This window comes from Bos javanicus, chromosome 18, assembly GCF_032452875.1.
Source record: "Bos javanicus breed banteng chromosome 18, ARS-OSU_banteng_1.0, whole genome shotgun sequence".
Taxonomy (NCBI): Eukaryota; Metazoa; Chordata; class Mammalia; order Artiodactyla; family Bovidae; genus Bos; species Bos javanicus.
In genome coordinates, this window is record NC_083885.1 from 34,572,633 (window position 1) to 34,587,176 (window position 14,544).

General features: G+C 44.8%; 1 protein-coding gene across 2 annotated transcripts in view; it reads right to left on the bottom strand.

The window, feature by feature from the left end:
• The window catches only part of CMTM4 (CKLF like MARVEL transmembrane domain containing 4), a 79,741-nt gene extending 67,221 nt beyond the window's left edge, over window positions 1-12,520 (bottom strand). Inside the window, exon 1 of one of the 2 annotated variants that reach the window (XM_061387450.1) lies at window positions 12,053-12,520. In XM_061387450.1, coding sequence (XP_061243434.1) covers window positions 12,053-12,238 — 186 coding nt within the window. In that variant the 5' untranslated portion in view covers window positions 12,239-12,520. The remainder of the gene's footprint in view (window positions 1-12,052) is intronic. The other variant, XM_061387449.1, reaches the window with a different exon arrangement.
• Between the last annotated feature and the right edge of the window lie 2,024 nt (window positions 12,521-14,544).

The following is a 14,544-nucleotide window of genomic DNA, read 5'->3' on the forward strand; positions in this document are numbered from 1 at the left end:
GGGGATAAAAAGCGGGACTGGGGGAATGTCCTACTTTTGACAGGGTGATCAGGGAAGGTCTCCTGGACAGAGCAGAAGAACAGCAGTTCTGAAGAACAGAGCCAAGTGGGCATTTTGGGGAAGGGATGGATGGCGGAGAGGGGTCGGCGGCAGGGGTTGGTGGGGGTCTATGGAAGACTGAACTTCAAATGCAAAGACTCTGAGACAGGAATATGTTAATCAACGAGTTAATCAAAGTTTCTGGTCAAGTGAAATAATCAGTACCTTAAAACCCTAGTCAAAAAAGAAACTGGGGGGGAGTGGGAGGGAGGCTCATGAGGGAGAAGATACATATATATATACACACACACACACACACACACACACACACACACACTTATGGCTGATTCACACTGTTGAATAGCAGAATTATCCTCCAATTTAAAAGAAGTATCCTCCAATTTAAAATAAGAAGAAAGAAAAAAAAAAAAGAAATTGATGCTGGGCTCTCTATGAGATTTTCTGAAATACAATTGGTACACAGTCCCTCAGTCTGACTCTCCATCTCCCATTTCTATGTTAATAACCTTAGGGCTCCCAGGGGACACCCCACTCTGAAAACGAGTAACAGACTCGACCATCTCATGTGAGCACACAAGGCCACGCACGGGAGGAGCTGAGATGAGGTCTGGGCCTCCTTTTAAGTGAGAATTTTTCACACAAAAATCCTCCCCCTCAAGAAGTTAAACTGGGCCGTTTTTACATTTTGAGATAGACTACACTCTATCTGTGAAGTGTTCTCTCTCTAAATAATCCACTTCTTACCTATCACTTTCTCTCTCACTGAATTCTTTCTGCGATAAGCTTCATTAAGTTCTGAAATCAGGTGTGTGATCTCAACTGGAAGACTGTGGGGTCTGGCCAGGTTCCAGTCCCCGTGCATGGGTTCAAGTTCTAGTTCTGAGGTGAACAGTTTTAAAGGTTACCCAGTGTGTGATTGGCAGAGCTTGAAGTTGAATCTTGGCTATCCCACTTTAGTGTGATCGCTTGTAACCTCCACGCTGTAATGTTCCTAGTCTAACGTGCCCACAGCAATCTGTACATATATCACCCCTGCAGTATACTGCAACTATCTGTTTACATCTTTCTCCCAGCCTCGAGGTGCTCTTAAGAAAGAGCAATTCATGCAGAAGGAAAGGGCAACCCACTTCAGTATTCTTGCCTGGGAAATCCCATGGACAGAGGAGCCTGGTGGACTACCATCCTTGGGGTTGCAAAAGAGTTGGACATGAGTTAGCAACTAAACATGACTATGCTAAAAATATTTTCAATAGTAAAGGATATTTTCTTACCTCCATTATAGCTTTAAAAATAGCATTAAAAAAAAAAGAAGTTAAACTGTTTCACAATAAGATGGTTTCCAAATGCTAAAAAGGCAAGCTCTTCTCCCAAAAGAGGTGTCACTTTCTGACTTCTGTACTACTCATCTGTCCCCTCTTCAGTCAGCTACAGGCCTGGTCCCAGCTCTGGACCACTTTAAACTGAGCCTCTGAAAGTTTAAATTGGCTCCTGGCCACCACATGAGATGCTGAGGCCATGCCCTCAGCCAGAGGTGTCTTGTTCTCTCTTTCTTTGCCTTTCCCGGTCTATTCTCCTCATTCTAGACTCACTGAAGGCTCACTCCGCTAACGAATCCAAATCCCAGCTTGTCTCACCCGCTTTTATCTCTTCTGCACGTACAGCCTGTCCCCCAGGAATATTCTTACATTCCAAGGAAAAACCTCAGAACACACTGTCAATACATGAGCCCTTGCTGCTCTGATTTCAATGATTGGACTATTTCATAATTTAAAGTAAAATAATTTTCTTTTAATTTAGGATGTACTTACATAGAGTCTGAGACAGCACAGGAAATCAGGACTGTCTGGGAAAATGTAGGATCTGTGATCAGGCCTTTGACTGTTGCTCTATACTCTAATAAACAACTTTATTTTCTAAAGACACATGACATCGTTCTACAAAAGGATCTGGAGCTACTTCTAGGAGTAAGGATAAAGAGTCAGCGAGTGATAGCTGTGGGTTGAAGGCCGGAATGCTGGTATTTTCAGTCATTTCAACAGCTCAGGAAGCTAAATGGACCATAATGGAAAATAAACAGCTCTGGCCGCCACACAGACCTCAGCCCTTAATGGGGTGAATCACAGACCCCACTACCTGTGCTGGAGCTCAGGTAAATGCAGCACTAATTCCAGAGGCTGGAATATGCCTCTCTCCAGCATGCAGGAAAGCACCCATTCATTCTACCAGGAGAAGCCTCATGGATCTGACAGGGCATGTACACCTGACCCCTTGACCCCTCTAAGCATCCTCTGAGGTTCCATGACCTGGGAAAGGCTCTTGCTGCTGCTACTGCTGCTAAGTCGCTTCAGTCGTGTCCAACTCTGTGCGACCCCATAGACGGCAGTCCACCAGGCTCCCCCGTCCCTGGGATTCTCCAGGCAAGAACACTGGAGTGGGTTGCCATTTCCTTCTCCAACGCGTGAAAGTGAAAAATGAAAGTGAAGTCGCTCAGTTGTGTCCGACTCTTTGCGACCCCGTGGACTGCAGCCTACCAGGCTCCTCCGTCCATGGGATTTTCCAGGCAAGAGTACTGGAGTGGAGTGCCATCGCCTTCTCCGAGGGAAAGGCTCTTAGAACTTTCTAATTAAGAAAAAAAGTCATCATAGTGATAATTTTGAAATGTATAGAAATATCAAACTCTATCTTGTAGATAACAAGAACTAACAGTGTGTACGTGCTAAGTCACTTCAGTCATGTCCAGCTCTTTTCAATCCCATGGACTGTAGCCCCCCAGACTCCTCTGTCATGGGATTCTTCAGACAAGAATACTAGAGTGGGTTGCCATGCCCTCCTCCAGGGGGTCTTCCTGACCCAGGGATTAAACCCTCGTCTCTTATGTCTCCTACACTGGCAGGCAGATTTTTTACCAAGTACTGCCACCTGGGAAGCCCCAGCACAGTGTTGTAGGTCACTTATACTTAAACTCATAGAAAAAGAGATCAGAATTGTGGCTACCAGAGATGGAAGGGGAGGAATGAAGGCAATCAAAAGATAAAAACTTCTAGTTACAAGATAAATAAGTACTAGGAATGTTATGTACAATATGGTAAATATAATTAACATTGCTATTGTTATATATGAAAGTTATCAAGAATTTATTCAAGTTATCAAGAAATCTTCTGGTCACAAGGCAAAAAAGTTTTTTTCTATTTCTTTTTGTTTTTGGCTGTGCCACATGCCGTGTGGGGTCTTAGTTCCCAGATCAGGGATTGAACCTGCACTCACTGCAGTGGAAGCACCGAGTCTTAACTACTGGATCACCAGGCAAGTCCTCTGTTTCTTTAATGTTTATCTATGTGAGATGGCTGTTCATTAAAGTTAACTGTGGTAATCATTTCATGATGTATGTAAATTAAATCATTATGCTGTATACCTTAAACTTACAATGTTTATGTTAAGTATATCTCAGTAAACAAACCCACTCCGGTATTTTCTTGCCTGAAAAATCATATGGACAGAGGAAACTGGCAGACTACAGTCCATAGGGTCACAAAGAGTCAGGACACGACTGAGTGACAGAGCACTCACACACATATGTCAATAAAAGTGAAAGGAAATTGTTTTTTAAAGAAAGAAAGAACAAAGGTCTTCCAGAGCTGTCAATTGAGAATTAATTTGGTCCTGGGACCCAGGAGGAGTCCTAAAGGTCTTACCAAGCTCACCATTTCCCACTGGAGGTTCTTGTGGGTATGCACATTGGTAACTTGGAATAAACTGAGACCTTTAGGTATGTTGTAGGACAAAGTTCATAATTTTTTTAAAAAATGTTCAGAAATGTAATGATATTGCCCTTTGATCTAGTAGAAGTACTCCTTGAAATTTAACAACAACAACAACAAAATAGTAACAATTCAAAAGAAGAATGCAGGACATTTACTGAAGGATCCTTCCTTTTAGCAAAAATTGGAAATCATGATCAGGGGAAACCATGATCAGGGGAAACCATGATCAGGGGATCTAATGCAGTCTTTGGAAGGGAAAAATTCCAAAACTCTTTTCATTGCCTAAGATTTTTTTCCCTAATTTCCTTCTAAGTTACAATGTTTTTTTTTTTTAATTGAGATTTACCTGGCATATAACATTATAATAGGCTGTGCAACAAAATGATTCAGTATCTCTATATACAAATATGTGTATCAATAATGATGTAGACATTACCACCACATGATCAGCACAGTAGGTCTTATTTAACATGCATCATTATACATAGTTAAAAAATTTTTTTCCTGTGATGAGTGCCTATCAGATCTATTCTCTTAGCAACTTTCAATTGCAATACAATTGCAATACAGTATTATTAACTATAGTCACCATGCTATAGGGTAAATTCCTTTCAAATGGAAGAAGTTTTCCCATTAGCATCAACAAATTTATTAAGCACCTGCTATTATGCAGAAGGCTTTTTTTTTTTTACAGGAAGATAGACTGAAAAACTTCTTAAACTTCAAGTTTCTTCAAGATGTCTGTATTATTGAAATCATTCTCCCCAAGGGCCTCCAAATTACAAAGTAAGGAAAGTAATAAGAGGTTAACTAAAGATTATGGTTGGTATAACAGCTTTAAGGCTAATCTATCCTGAGGTAGAGCTAGTGACAGCTGACGCCCTGGGAATATTTGAAAAGAAGATATTTGCATGTGATATACAAAAGGATTAAGAGTCATACAGTGAAAAATAAGTCTCCCTTCCACCCTGACCCTTGGTCACCCAGTTCCCCAACTGGGACATTTCAGAGGTATGTGGCAGGGCCACAGGTTCACGTGACTTCTGTGTGAGCCACACTCTGCTAAGGACTTTGTACAGAAGGCTCACGGGTGCCCTGCCAGTAGCACTCTGATCAGCTTCGATTTACAAACAAGGAGACCTGCTTGTGGCCTGAAGTGAACAAGCAACGGCCCAAAGTCTCACGGTGATAAGAGACAGAAGTCCGCACTCTCAGAACCCCTCCTCGTCCCCCTTCCCCTTCACACACCCCTGACCTCCACATTCTCTCTTCACGTTGCTGTTTCCTCTGCCCTGGAAATCAATCCTCCATCACTCCTCGGTCTGGTTAACTTGACTTTCCATATCAATTTTAGAATCATCTTGTCTCTTAAAAAAAAAAAAAAAAAAAACACCTTGCTGGGATTCTGGGATTATGTTAAACCTACAGATCAATTTGTGGAGAAAAGATATTTTAATAACTATATTGAGTCTTCCAATTCATGAACATGTCTGCCCACTTATATCGGTACTCTTTGATTTCCTCCTTCAGTGTTTCATAGTTTTCAGATCCCGTACATGTTTTATTAGATTTAGACCTATTTCATTCGTTTCAGGGCTATCGTAACTGACATGGGCTGCTCCCCACCGCCCCCCACCCCATTTCAGCTTCCAGTGATTTATTGCTAGGATATAAAAATATGATTGATTTTTGTGTGTTGACCTTGCTAACTCACACATTAGTCCTTGGAGCTTTTCTTTTTATAAATTCCCATGGGATTGTCTACACAGACAATCATGCCATCTGCAAATAGGACAGTTGTTCTTTCTTTCCAATCTGAATGCCTTCTATTTACTTTTCCTGCACTGGCTATTCCAGTAGGATGTGGAATAGCAGTGGTGAGAACAGACTTCATTGCCTTGCTCCCCATCTTAAGGGGAAAGTATTCTCTCACCACCAAGTATGTTAGCTGTAGATTTCTGGCAGATGCCCTTTTCCAGGTTTGCTTGGCAACGTTGATCATGAATGAATGCTGAATTTTGTCAAAAGTTTTTTTTTCTGCATGCACTAACATAATCAAGTGTTTTTTGCCCTTTAAACTGTTAGCATGGTGGATTCTATCTCCTGATTTTGGAAAACTGAACAAGCCTTTTGTTCCTGGGACAAACCACAATGATTGTGAGGTACTATTCCTTCTACATAACATTGCTGGATTTGATTTCCTCGCATTTTATTGAGGATTTTTGTGCCTGTGTTCATGAGGATGACTGGTCTGGAGTGTTCTTTTCTTTTCTTTTTTTTTTTAAAAGGCTTAAAATGTATTTTAATAAGTTCATGTTGCATTATTCATTTCTCAGAAAAACTTCAAAGGTATTAGGGACAAATCAAACATGGTACACCAATAAAAAATGCACAGCATAACTACCTAAGATAGGCAAAGCTAAGAGCTACTGTCTGACATTCAGCATACAGCAACCCTGTTCTCAAGATTGTACTAGGCCTATCAAGAAAGCTGTGAATGGCAACATCACAGACACAAAAGGGCCATTTCTGGGTTGTCCTTACCCAAGAAAAAGATGGAGGCAAGTTTAACACAAGATTTTTTTAAAGATACACTAAATGAAAATCTCTAAGAGAAAATGTCTTCCTTGGGACATGAAAGGGTAATATACGGGACATAACAGAACCGTATGTATGTTGTCTGTGACCTCTGTGGACATGTGCCTGAATTCCCACCTGGGAGTGATTGGAACAGTGGGGCCAAGGTCATTGGGGGATGTTTGGTTTTTGTGGTATATGTGGCAGGATCTCTGGGGTGAGACAGTGCACTAAGTCGTGTCCGACTCTTGCGACCCCATGGACTGTAGCCTGCCAGGCTCCTCTGTCTATGGGATTCTCCAGGCAAGAATACTGGAGTGGGTTGCCATTTCCTTCTCCAAGGAGTGTTCTTTTCTTGAACTGTCTTTGTCTGGTTTTATAAAACAGATGTGTACTAGACATTTTTCTGAGGCCTTGAATGATAATTTTACTATTTTAAGCATCATAAAAACTTATGAATGGTTTTAATCTTCGATTTTCTGCTAGAATTTCTTTGACTCCAAGTTTTTGAGCAGGAACACAACTTTCAAAGATAACAAAATTCCCAAGGGAAAATAAAACTATTCTAACTAGTCTCACCTTAAGGTACATGTGAGAATCTCATGCAGTGAAACTATTTCACCTGTCATTCTCTGCACACCCCCGCCCTGCTTCAGTATAGTCAAGGAAGCAGGAACTGTGCTCCCCAGCCTGGGATGAAAAACTGACACAGTTTCCATCAAATAAAAGATACATTATTACCCAACCCTGAAATGCAAATACTCACAGTGGTCACTGAGTTACCTAAGAAAGCACCTGCCAAACATTAACCCCTTTAGTTCTTATAATTCCCCAAACGTTCAGTCATTACCACTCACATTTTACTATGGGAGAAGCCAAAACACAATGGGATTAAGAGATTTCAAGGCGATCAGCAGAGCTAAAGTCTGAATTTAAACATCACCTACTACCCAACTTTGTTTTAAAAAACAGTCCTAGACAAATGCAATGCAAGGTCAGAAGGTCAATCAGGCATGGGAGGGACTTCAGAAAGGGATTCAGGGACTTCCCAGATGGTCCAGTGGTTAAGACTCCGCACTTCCACTGCAGATGGCACGGGTTCCAACTCTGGTTGGGGAAGTAATATCCCTCAAGCTGGGCAGCACAGCCCAAAAACATTAATACAAGTGATGCAAGGAAGGAAGGAAGAGAGAGAAAAGAGAGAAAGAAGGAAAGGAAAGAAGAAAGAAAGAAAGGAATCTGATGCAAAAGAGCTCACTGAGGGGAGTTTTAGGAACTTAAATGCTGATTCTGGTCTTGGATTTTTTGATAAGGCCCGTTCCCTCACTGCAGAAACTGAGCAAGACTAATGGCTGAGGAACAGGATGCTACACAGGAACTGCTCACCTAGGGACAATGGCCACAGAGAATCAAAACCCTTGTACAGTGTATCATTTCAGCATGTAAAAGTCAGCCAAAAGGTCACCCGAAAGTCACCCAAAAGGGTGGACCAAAGACCACAGAAATGTCCCTAGACTCAAGGTCTGTCCTGTTCAGTGGAACAACTCAAAGTGATGTGTTCAGGAGGCAGTAAAGGGTCCACGTGCGTGCATGCTAAGTCACTTCAGTCATGTTTGACTCTGTGCAACACTATGGACTGTAACCTGCCAGACTCCTCTGTCCACAGGATTCTCCAGGCAAGAATACTGGACTGGGTTGCCATGCCCTCCTCCAGGGGATCTTCCTGACCCAGGGATTGAACCCGCATCTCTTATATCTCCTGCATTGGCAGGCAGGTTCTTTACCACTAGCGCCACCTGGGAAGCCTAAAGAGCATGCTGCCTGGGTTCAAATCCCAGTTCAAACCACGAGACCTTAAAGGAGTCACAACCTCTGTGCCTCTAATGTTCTCATCCGTAAGAGTAAGCACTCATTACCGATGTCCGCTGTTGTTATTTCTCAGAAAGTTGTCCCACCGAGGGCCTGTGCTTTTCTGACACTGTCCTAACATCAAGGTATAATTGATAGTGTGCCCCTCCCCATCACAAGAGCACAATTCTGCTTTCAACCAAGTGTGCCTGAGAAAACAACAAAATCAAAATACAACAACAAACAATAAACAAACATTAACTGTTTCATTAAATGATGTCTGGGAGCTAAAAACAGCTAAAAACCAATAAGCACTCACAGAATACACATTCAAAAGGAAGAAGAAGGTATTTAAATCTATACCTTAAACCAACTGTTTTCCTACAAAAAGTACATTCACATTGTTTGAGATATTCTCCCCAGCGAAGAAACAGGTATGAGTTTCATTTTTAAAAGATATAAACTATGAAAATGCACTGATTAATTTCCATGCTATTTCAGATTAGTTTTATGATCAAATAAGGTTCCACTTAAAAGATCAATTTAACTTTTAAATCACTAGGAAGTAAGCTATCTTTAGTTCAAATATGTAATTTTAGGACTTCCCCGGCGGCGCAGTGGATGTGAATCTGCCTGCCAATTTGGGGAACACAAGCTGGATCTCTGGTCAGGGAAGTTTCATGTGCTACGGAGAAACTAAGCCCATGTGCTCTAGAGCCCATGTTCCCCAACAAATGAAGAGTAGCCCCCTCTCTGGCAACCAGAGAAAGACCTTGCATAGCAACGAAGACGCAGCGCAACCAAAAACAATTAAATAAAACTTTTTTAAAAACAGGGACCAGAGAGCTGGTGAAAGTTTATTTTTTTTTAAATTTAATTATAATTTTGTGGTGGCATTTTCATCAAGTTTCTTTAATTTAATTAATTAGCAACAGTGACAGCTAACATTTTATTACACACTAACTAAGCACCTAATAAGCTAGGTGCTAATTTATACCTATTACCTCATCCTCTTAATCCTCTGAGGGAGGAATAGGCTCATTTTACAGAAGAACCCCAGCCTTGATGCTGACTATTTACGGTTCTGACAGAGAACTGATTGCCAATACCTGTATATAAAGTTTTAACGCTAAAATGATAGAGTTTCCCTGGTGGCTCAGCTGATAAAGAACCCGCCTGCCAATGTAGGAGATACAAGAAATGTCTGATCCCTGGGTCAGGAAGACCCCCTGGAGAAGGAAATGGCAACTCGCTCCAGTACTCTTGCCTGGAAAATTCCACGGACAGAGGAGCCTGGCGGGCTACAGTCCATGGGGTCATGAAGAGTCAGACACAACTGAGCACGCATACACAGGTATAAAGTTTTAACACTAAAAATGATTACAGAACGGTAAGTCTCAAACTCTAACGTGCAGGAGAACTCCTGGCGAATCTTGCTAAACTGTAGATTATGATTCATAAGGTCTGAGGTGAAGCCTATGATTCTGCAATTCTAACAAGCTCTTAGGTGCTAGAAGTACTGCCAACCACACTTGGAGCAAGGACTTACAGGTGGCAGTAGGCCACAGACCACAAAAAAATGTCTCTAAAGCCTAAAACAAAATTTTAAAAAATCAAACTTTTCACAAAAGCCACAGAATTAGAACTTATATTAAACATATTTCTTGATGGGATGTTGCAACATCTTAGAAATATCTTCAGGGACTTCTCTGGTGGTCCAGTGAATAGGACTCCAAGCTTCCAGTGCTTCCAAGGCAGGAGAGATGGGTTTGATTCCTGGTCAGGGATCTAAGATCCCACATGCTATATGGGGCAGCCAAAAAAAAAAAAAAATCTTCATAACGACTCTTATTTTCTTTTCCAGTTTAAGTCAAGAGTCCAATTTCTTGGAGTTTTGTGGAAGGGTTTTTCCCCTAAAAACCCTGAGTTTTTAATCAAGGCTGAAAAGCTAAATGCATGGGAGACTATTTCATGTTCCCATACCCTTCAAGCAGATCCCTGTCCTTCACTCATCCACATATAACACAACCTCTCACTGTTTAAATTCTAGAGGCAAGAGTTAGGGGAGATTTTAGGAGCTGGACACCAAAGTTCTTCCAAATGAAAAGTAAAGTTCTACCAAAAATAGCACCTTACAAAAAGGCAATGATAAATACGATTTATCACTGGCTTCCATTTATGGCCTTAGGTGACAAAATTCCAGCAATGAGGTAATAGCTAACATGTTATACAAACTACTGGATTTCATTCTTTTACCAGATCCCTTAAGTGGCAGGTCTATTTACTTTCAAAAGTCCAGAGTGAACAAAGCAAGGTACTTAACAAGATCCCTAAATTCCACCTGGGTCCAAGTTCCCCTTTCTGCCAGCTCTCTTATTCACTTGTGATTATCTGTGCTGTATTCAAACATCAGCTAGCTGCCTCTTTTAAATGGCACCTCCCCCCACCTTCTCCATTCTCTTTACTAACAGCAATGCCTAACCTAAGTCCAGAACCAATATATCTCTGAGAACATTCCAGTTTAACAGATAAGGTCAGTTTAAAATTCTAGAGAGGAATAACCTGCTCTGTTTGTCTTTCCTGAGAGCCCTTCAAAAACTACCATCCCACAATCAGCAGAACAAGCCTTTCACCCAAAAGAAAGATAAAACAGGCTATGATTCTGCAATTTACAAACACTGAGATCTTTATTGAAAGGATATTCACGTTAAATAAAAAAGATTCCCAAGGAACCTTTACCGAGGTACTCAAGTAAGCACAAGGAGACCAATGCTTGGAAGAAACAAAATGCATATACCGTGCAGGTCCGTGCAAATGGCTTCTCTGGCTGAGAAGTCAATGAAGTTCTGTAAGGGGCCTCAGAGGAAGGCCTACCTGTGTCAGGGAATACCGGGACACAGTTTTGTCCCAACAAGAGCATGCTCTATCCACAACAGAGCTAAGCAACTAACCAAACAGGCTCGTTAGAAACCCACAAAAGAGGGGCAGAGGGGACACTGTCCTGAACGCCCTGGAAGCTAAAAATAAGTATTCTGAGGAACGAGCTCTACCATAGACAAGCCCAACAGAAAGTTCTCTGTTTCTATTACCTCCAAAACTGGCTGCCCTCCCGCAGTGATTTAACTCTGGGTACCAATTGGGCAATGCCAGCCACCGTGCTGGGGCGGAGGATTCAGAGATGCCGGTTCTATCTTCTGGGCTAATTAGAAGGAATCAAAGCCTCTGCAATATAAACTGGAGACTCTGCGGGCAGAGTTGGGCTCCCTCAATGCATCTAGACTACATGCCTCCATTCAACCAACATTTATTTGAGCGTCTACCATACGCTCAGCACTCTGCTGGGCACCGGGGGAAGAAACCTTCCCCAGTAGCGGAAGCAGAGACAAACGAGGACGATCCGGAGGAGTGGAGGACGCGCGGCCCCCGAAAACCTAACACAAGTTGTTGCTATGACCAGCAGCACCCAGGGGAAGGCGTGACCCCCGCCGGGTTCCGCGCACCACCAAGTCCAACAGTGAAAGAGGCTCGCGATAGCGAAGACTGGCGTGGACAGGTAGGCCCGGGGGCAGGTGTTCAGGTAGAAGGCGCACACCTGAGGCAGCAGGGCTGGGGAAGACGGGATCCCCAAGCGAGGCGGGACGGAGGCCCAGGGATCCGGCTAGAAGAGGGGGCGCAAGGAGCTGGACGATGGGAAGCCCGGGGCGCGGTGGAGGCCGGCCGGGCCTGCGCCCCCTGAAGCGGGAGCAGCGAGGGAAAGCGCGCGGCTAGGCCGCCCGCCCGCACCTGGGGCCCCGCCCGGCACCTACCACTTGGGCGACCTTGAGGCAGCCGAGCGCGCCGCGCAGGTAGTCGGGGTCGCAGCGCAGGCCGGCCAGCCCGCGGCGCTGGCTCACCGGCTCGGTGGTGGGCTGGTACGGGCTGCTGGCGCCCGAGATCATGGAGGTGCTCGAGGCCTCGCCCTCGAAGCCGTCCAGCTCCTCGCCGCTCCGCATGCTGCCGCCCGGCCCGAGCCGCCTCGCGCGGCTGGCTCCCGGCGCCCGGAGCTGGCGGGCTCAGCAGGGCCGCCGCATTGCCGCCGCCGCCGCTGCCGACGGAGACGACGACAGACTTCCCGCACCAGCGCCGCCGCCGCCTCTGCACCCGCCGCCCCGCTGCGGCCACGGTTCGGTCCGCTCGGGCTCGGCTCCCGCCGCCTCAGCAGCGGAAAGGGAGGGAGGCGGGAGCCAGTGGAGAGAGAAGGAGGCGGGAGCCGGCGAGGCGGGCCGGGAGGGGGCGGAGCGAGCGCCCGCCCGCTGGCCGCTCGGCGGCGCTCTGCACGGCGGCTCCCGCTTGGGGAGGCGGCGGCCCGCGCCGCGGGGCCTCGGAGAGGCCAGGCCTCTAGCCAGGCGGGGCTGGGGGCGGGGCGCCGGCAACTCCGGCCCCGCCCTCACCTGCCCGTGCTGGGGCCCCGGCGGCGGCTGCGCGTCAGGCCATCACGGCGTGGGAGGGCAGGGGTCCAGGAGACGGGGGATTGTGGGGACCCGAGAGAGTGGAGGCTGACGGAGGGTTGAGCTGGACCTAGTGGGGCACGGTGCTGCTTTCTCAGGGCGCTGCCTCAGTTTCTCCCCTGAAGGAAGTAGGCCGGAGGACTTTCTGGTGAAGGCCAAGATGTGCGACCTCAGTGCTGAGAACAGTAAGAAGTCCGGGGTGGACCTGACTTGGACTGTTTGACTGACAAGAAGGGGCTAAGTGTCTGGGCTCCCACACCGGGCAACAAACAGGTTCTGAGGTCAGGGACACAAGTGAGGAGAAATCAGGGTGAATGAGTGAGCGGGGTCATTTAGTACCAGGTCTGCAAGACAGACACACAGTTAAGATTTGTGAATAACTCCCAGTGTACGTTTTGGGTCCACCTGCCTGACCGAGGAGTGGCCGCTTGCCCATAGGAGACCCTTGGTGACGAACATTAGTTTCCTCTCTTAGATGCAAAGTTTTTTGCCATCTCTGTCTAATCATCAAGGCAAGTAAAACACAGATTTTTTACACTGAAGGGCACTCATTAGGGGCCAATTTGCAATTCAAGTGTGAAGGCTAATTTTAAGCTTAAGTAAAACACTGACTTTCTAAGAATTGTCGCTTTGGTATTGAACCCTTCCACACCTCAAATAGTTAGAGCTTATCATGCTCTGGGCACTGAGGAAGACACTTGAAAGTGTCATTCCCATTTTACAGAAGACTCGACTAAGGTTTCAGACTGGTAGTCCCAGGCCACACAGTTGGTGGACAGAGCAAGCTCACGTCCAATTTTTTTTCACTACACGCTGTTCAGTTCAGTTCAGTTGCTCAGTCGTGTCCGAGTCTTTGCGACCCCATGAACCGCAGCACGCCAGGCCTCCCTGTCCATCACCAACCCCTGGAGCCTACCCAAATTCACATCCATTGCCTAGTATATATTTCAGATGAGGTTGTGAAGTGAGAAGCAGTAAATGCGATAACTAAGGTGATCTCAATTTAAACGGCTCTCACCTTTTGGTTACCAAAGATTGGAAAGACAAGGACTCTAACACTCTATCCAACCAACAAATATTTACTGGGCACTTCTATGCTAAAGGATATGTTAAGACCTGGAGATTGCCAGTGAAAGATAAGTTGAATGACTGGATGCAGGCTCTGGCCTCTGCTTTCTTCCCAAATCCCAGTGAAATGACAGTTACACGGATTTATGTTTTAAAGGCATAAAACCACAGGGACAAAGAATGAGAGAGGAGACAATGGCAACAAAATGTTGGAAGCAGAAGAGCAAAGGGGCAAGTGGTAAATGACTCAGCAGATCCAAGAAAGCTAAACCCTAAGCTGGTACAGGGGAAGGCTGAAATGCATCCTAGGTCATATCACAGGAAAAAAGGCTTGGGAATCATGACATCACCAAGCACATCGAGAAGTGGGGGTGAAAGCAGAAATCTAAAAAACAAACTAAAAAAAACCCAACTGAAAATCTTTTAAGTAGCAAATGGATTCCTGGATCCCCTCCCTTGCCCATCCCCCACAACTAGAACTTTTTTCTCTAGAGAAGGTAAGACAGAAAGTCCCTTAGCTAGGGAACACTAGGCACAGTTGAGGGTAGGGGGTACCATATTAAAAATTATATGTGTTTGTGTCCTTGGATATTAAATAATATGAAAGCAAAACAAATTTTAATTCATTATGAGTTAAAGAAAATCTCACAGGAAAAAGAATCAAAAGACAAAGAGGTAGAAAATGAGAGAAAAGAAAATTAGAGGAATAGTCCAAGAGATTAATAGAATAATAAGACTCTCAT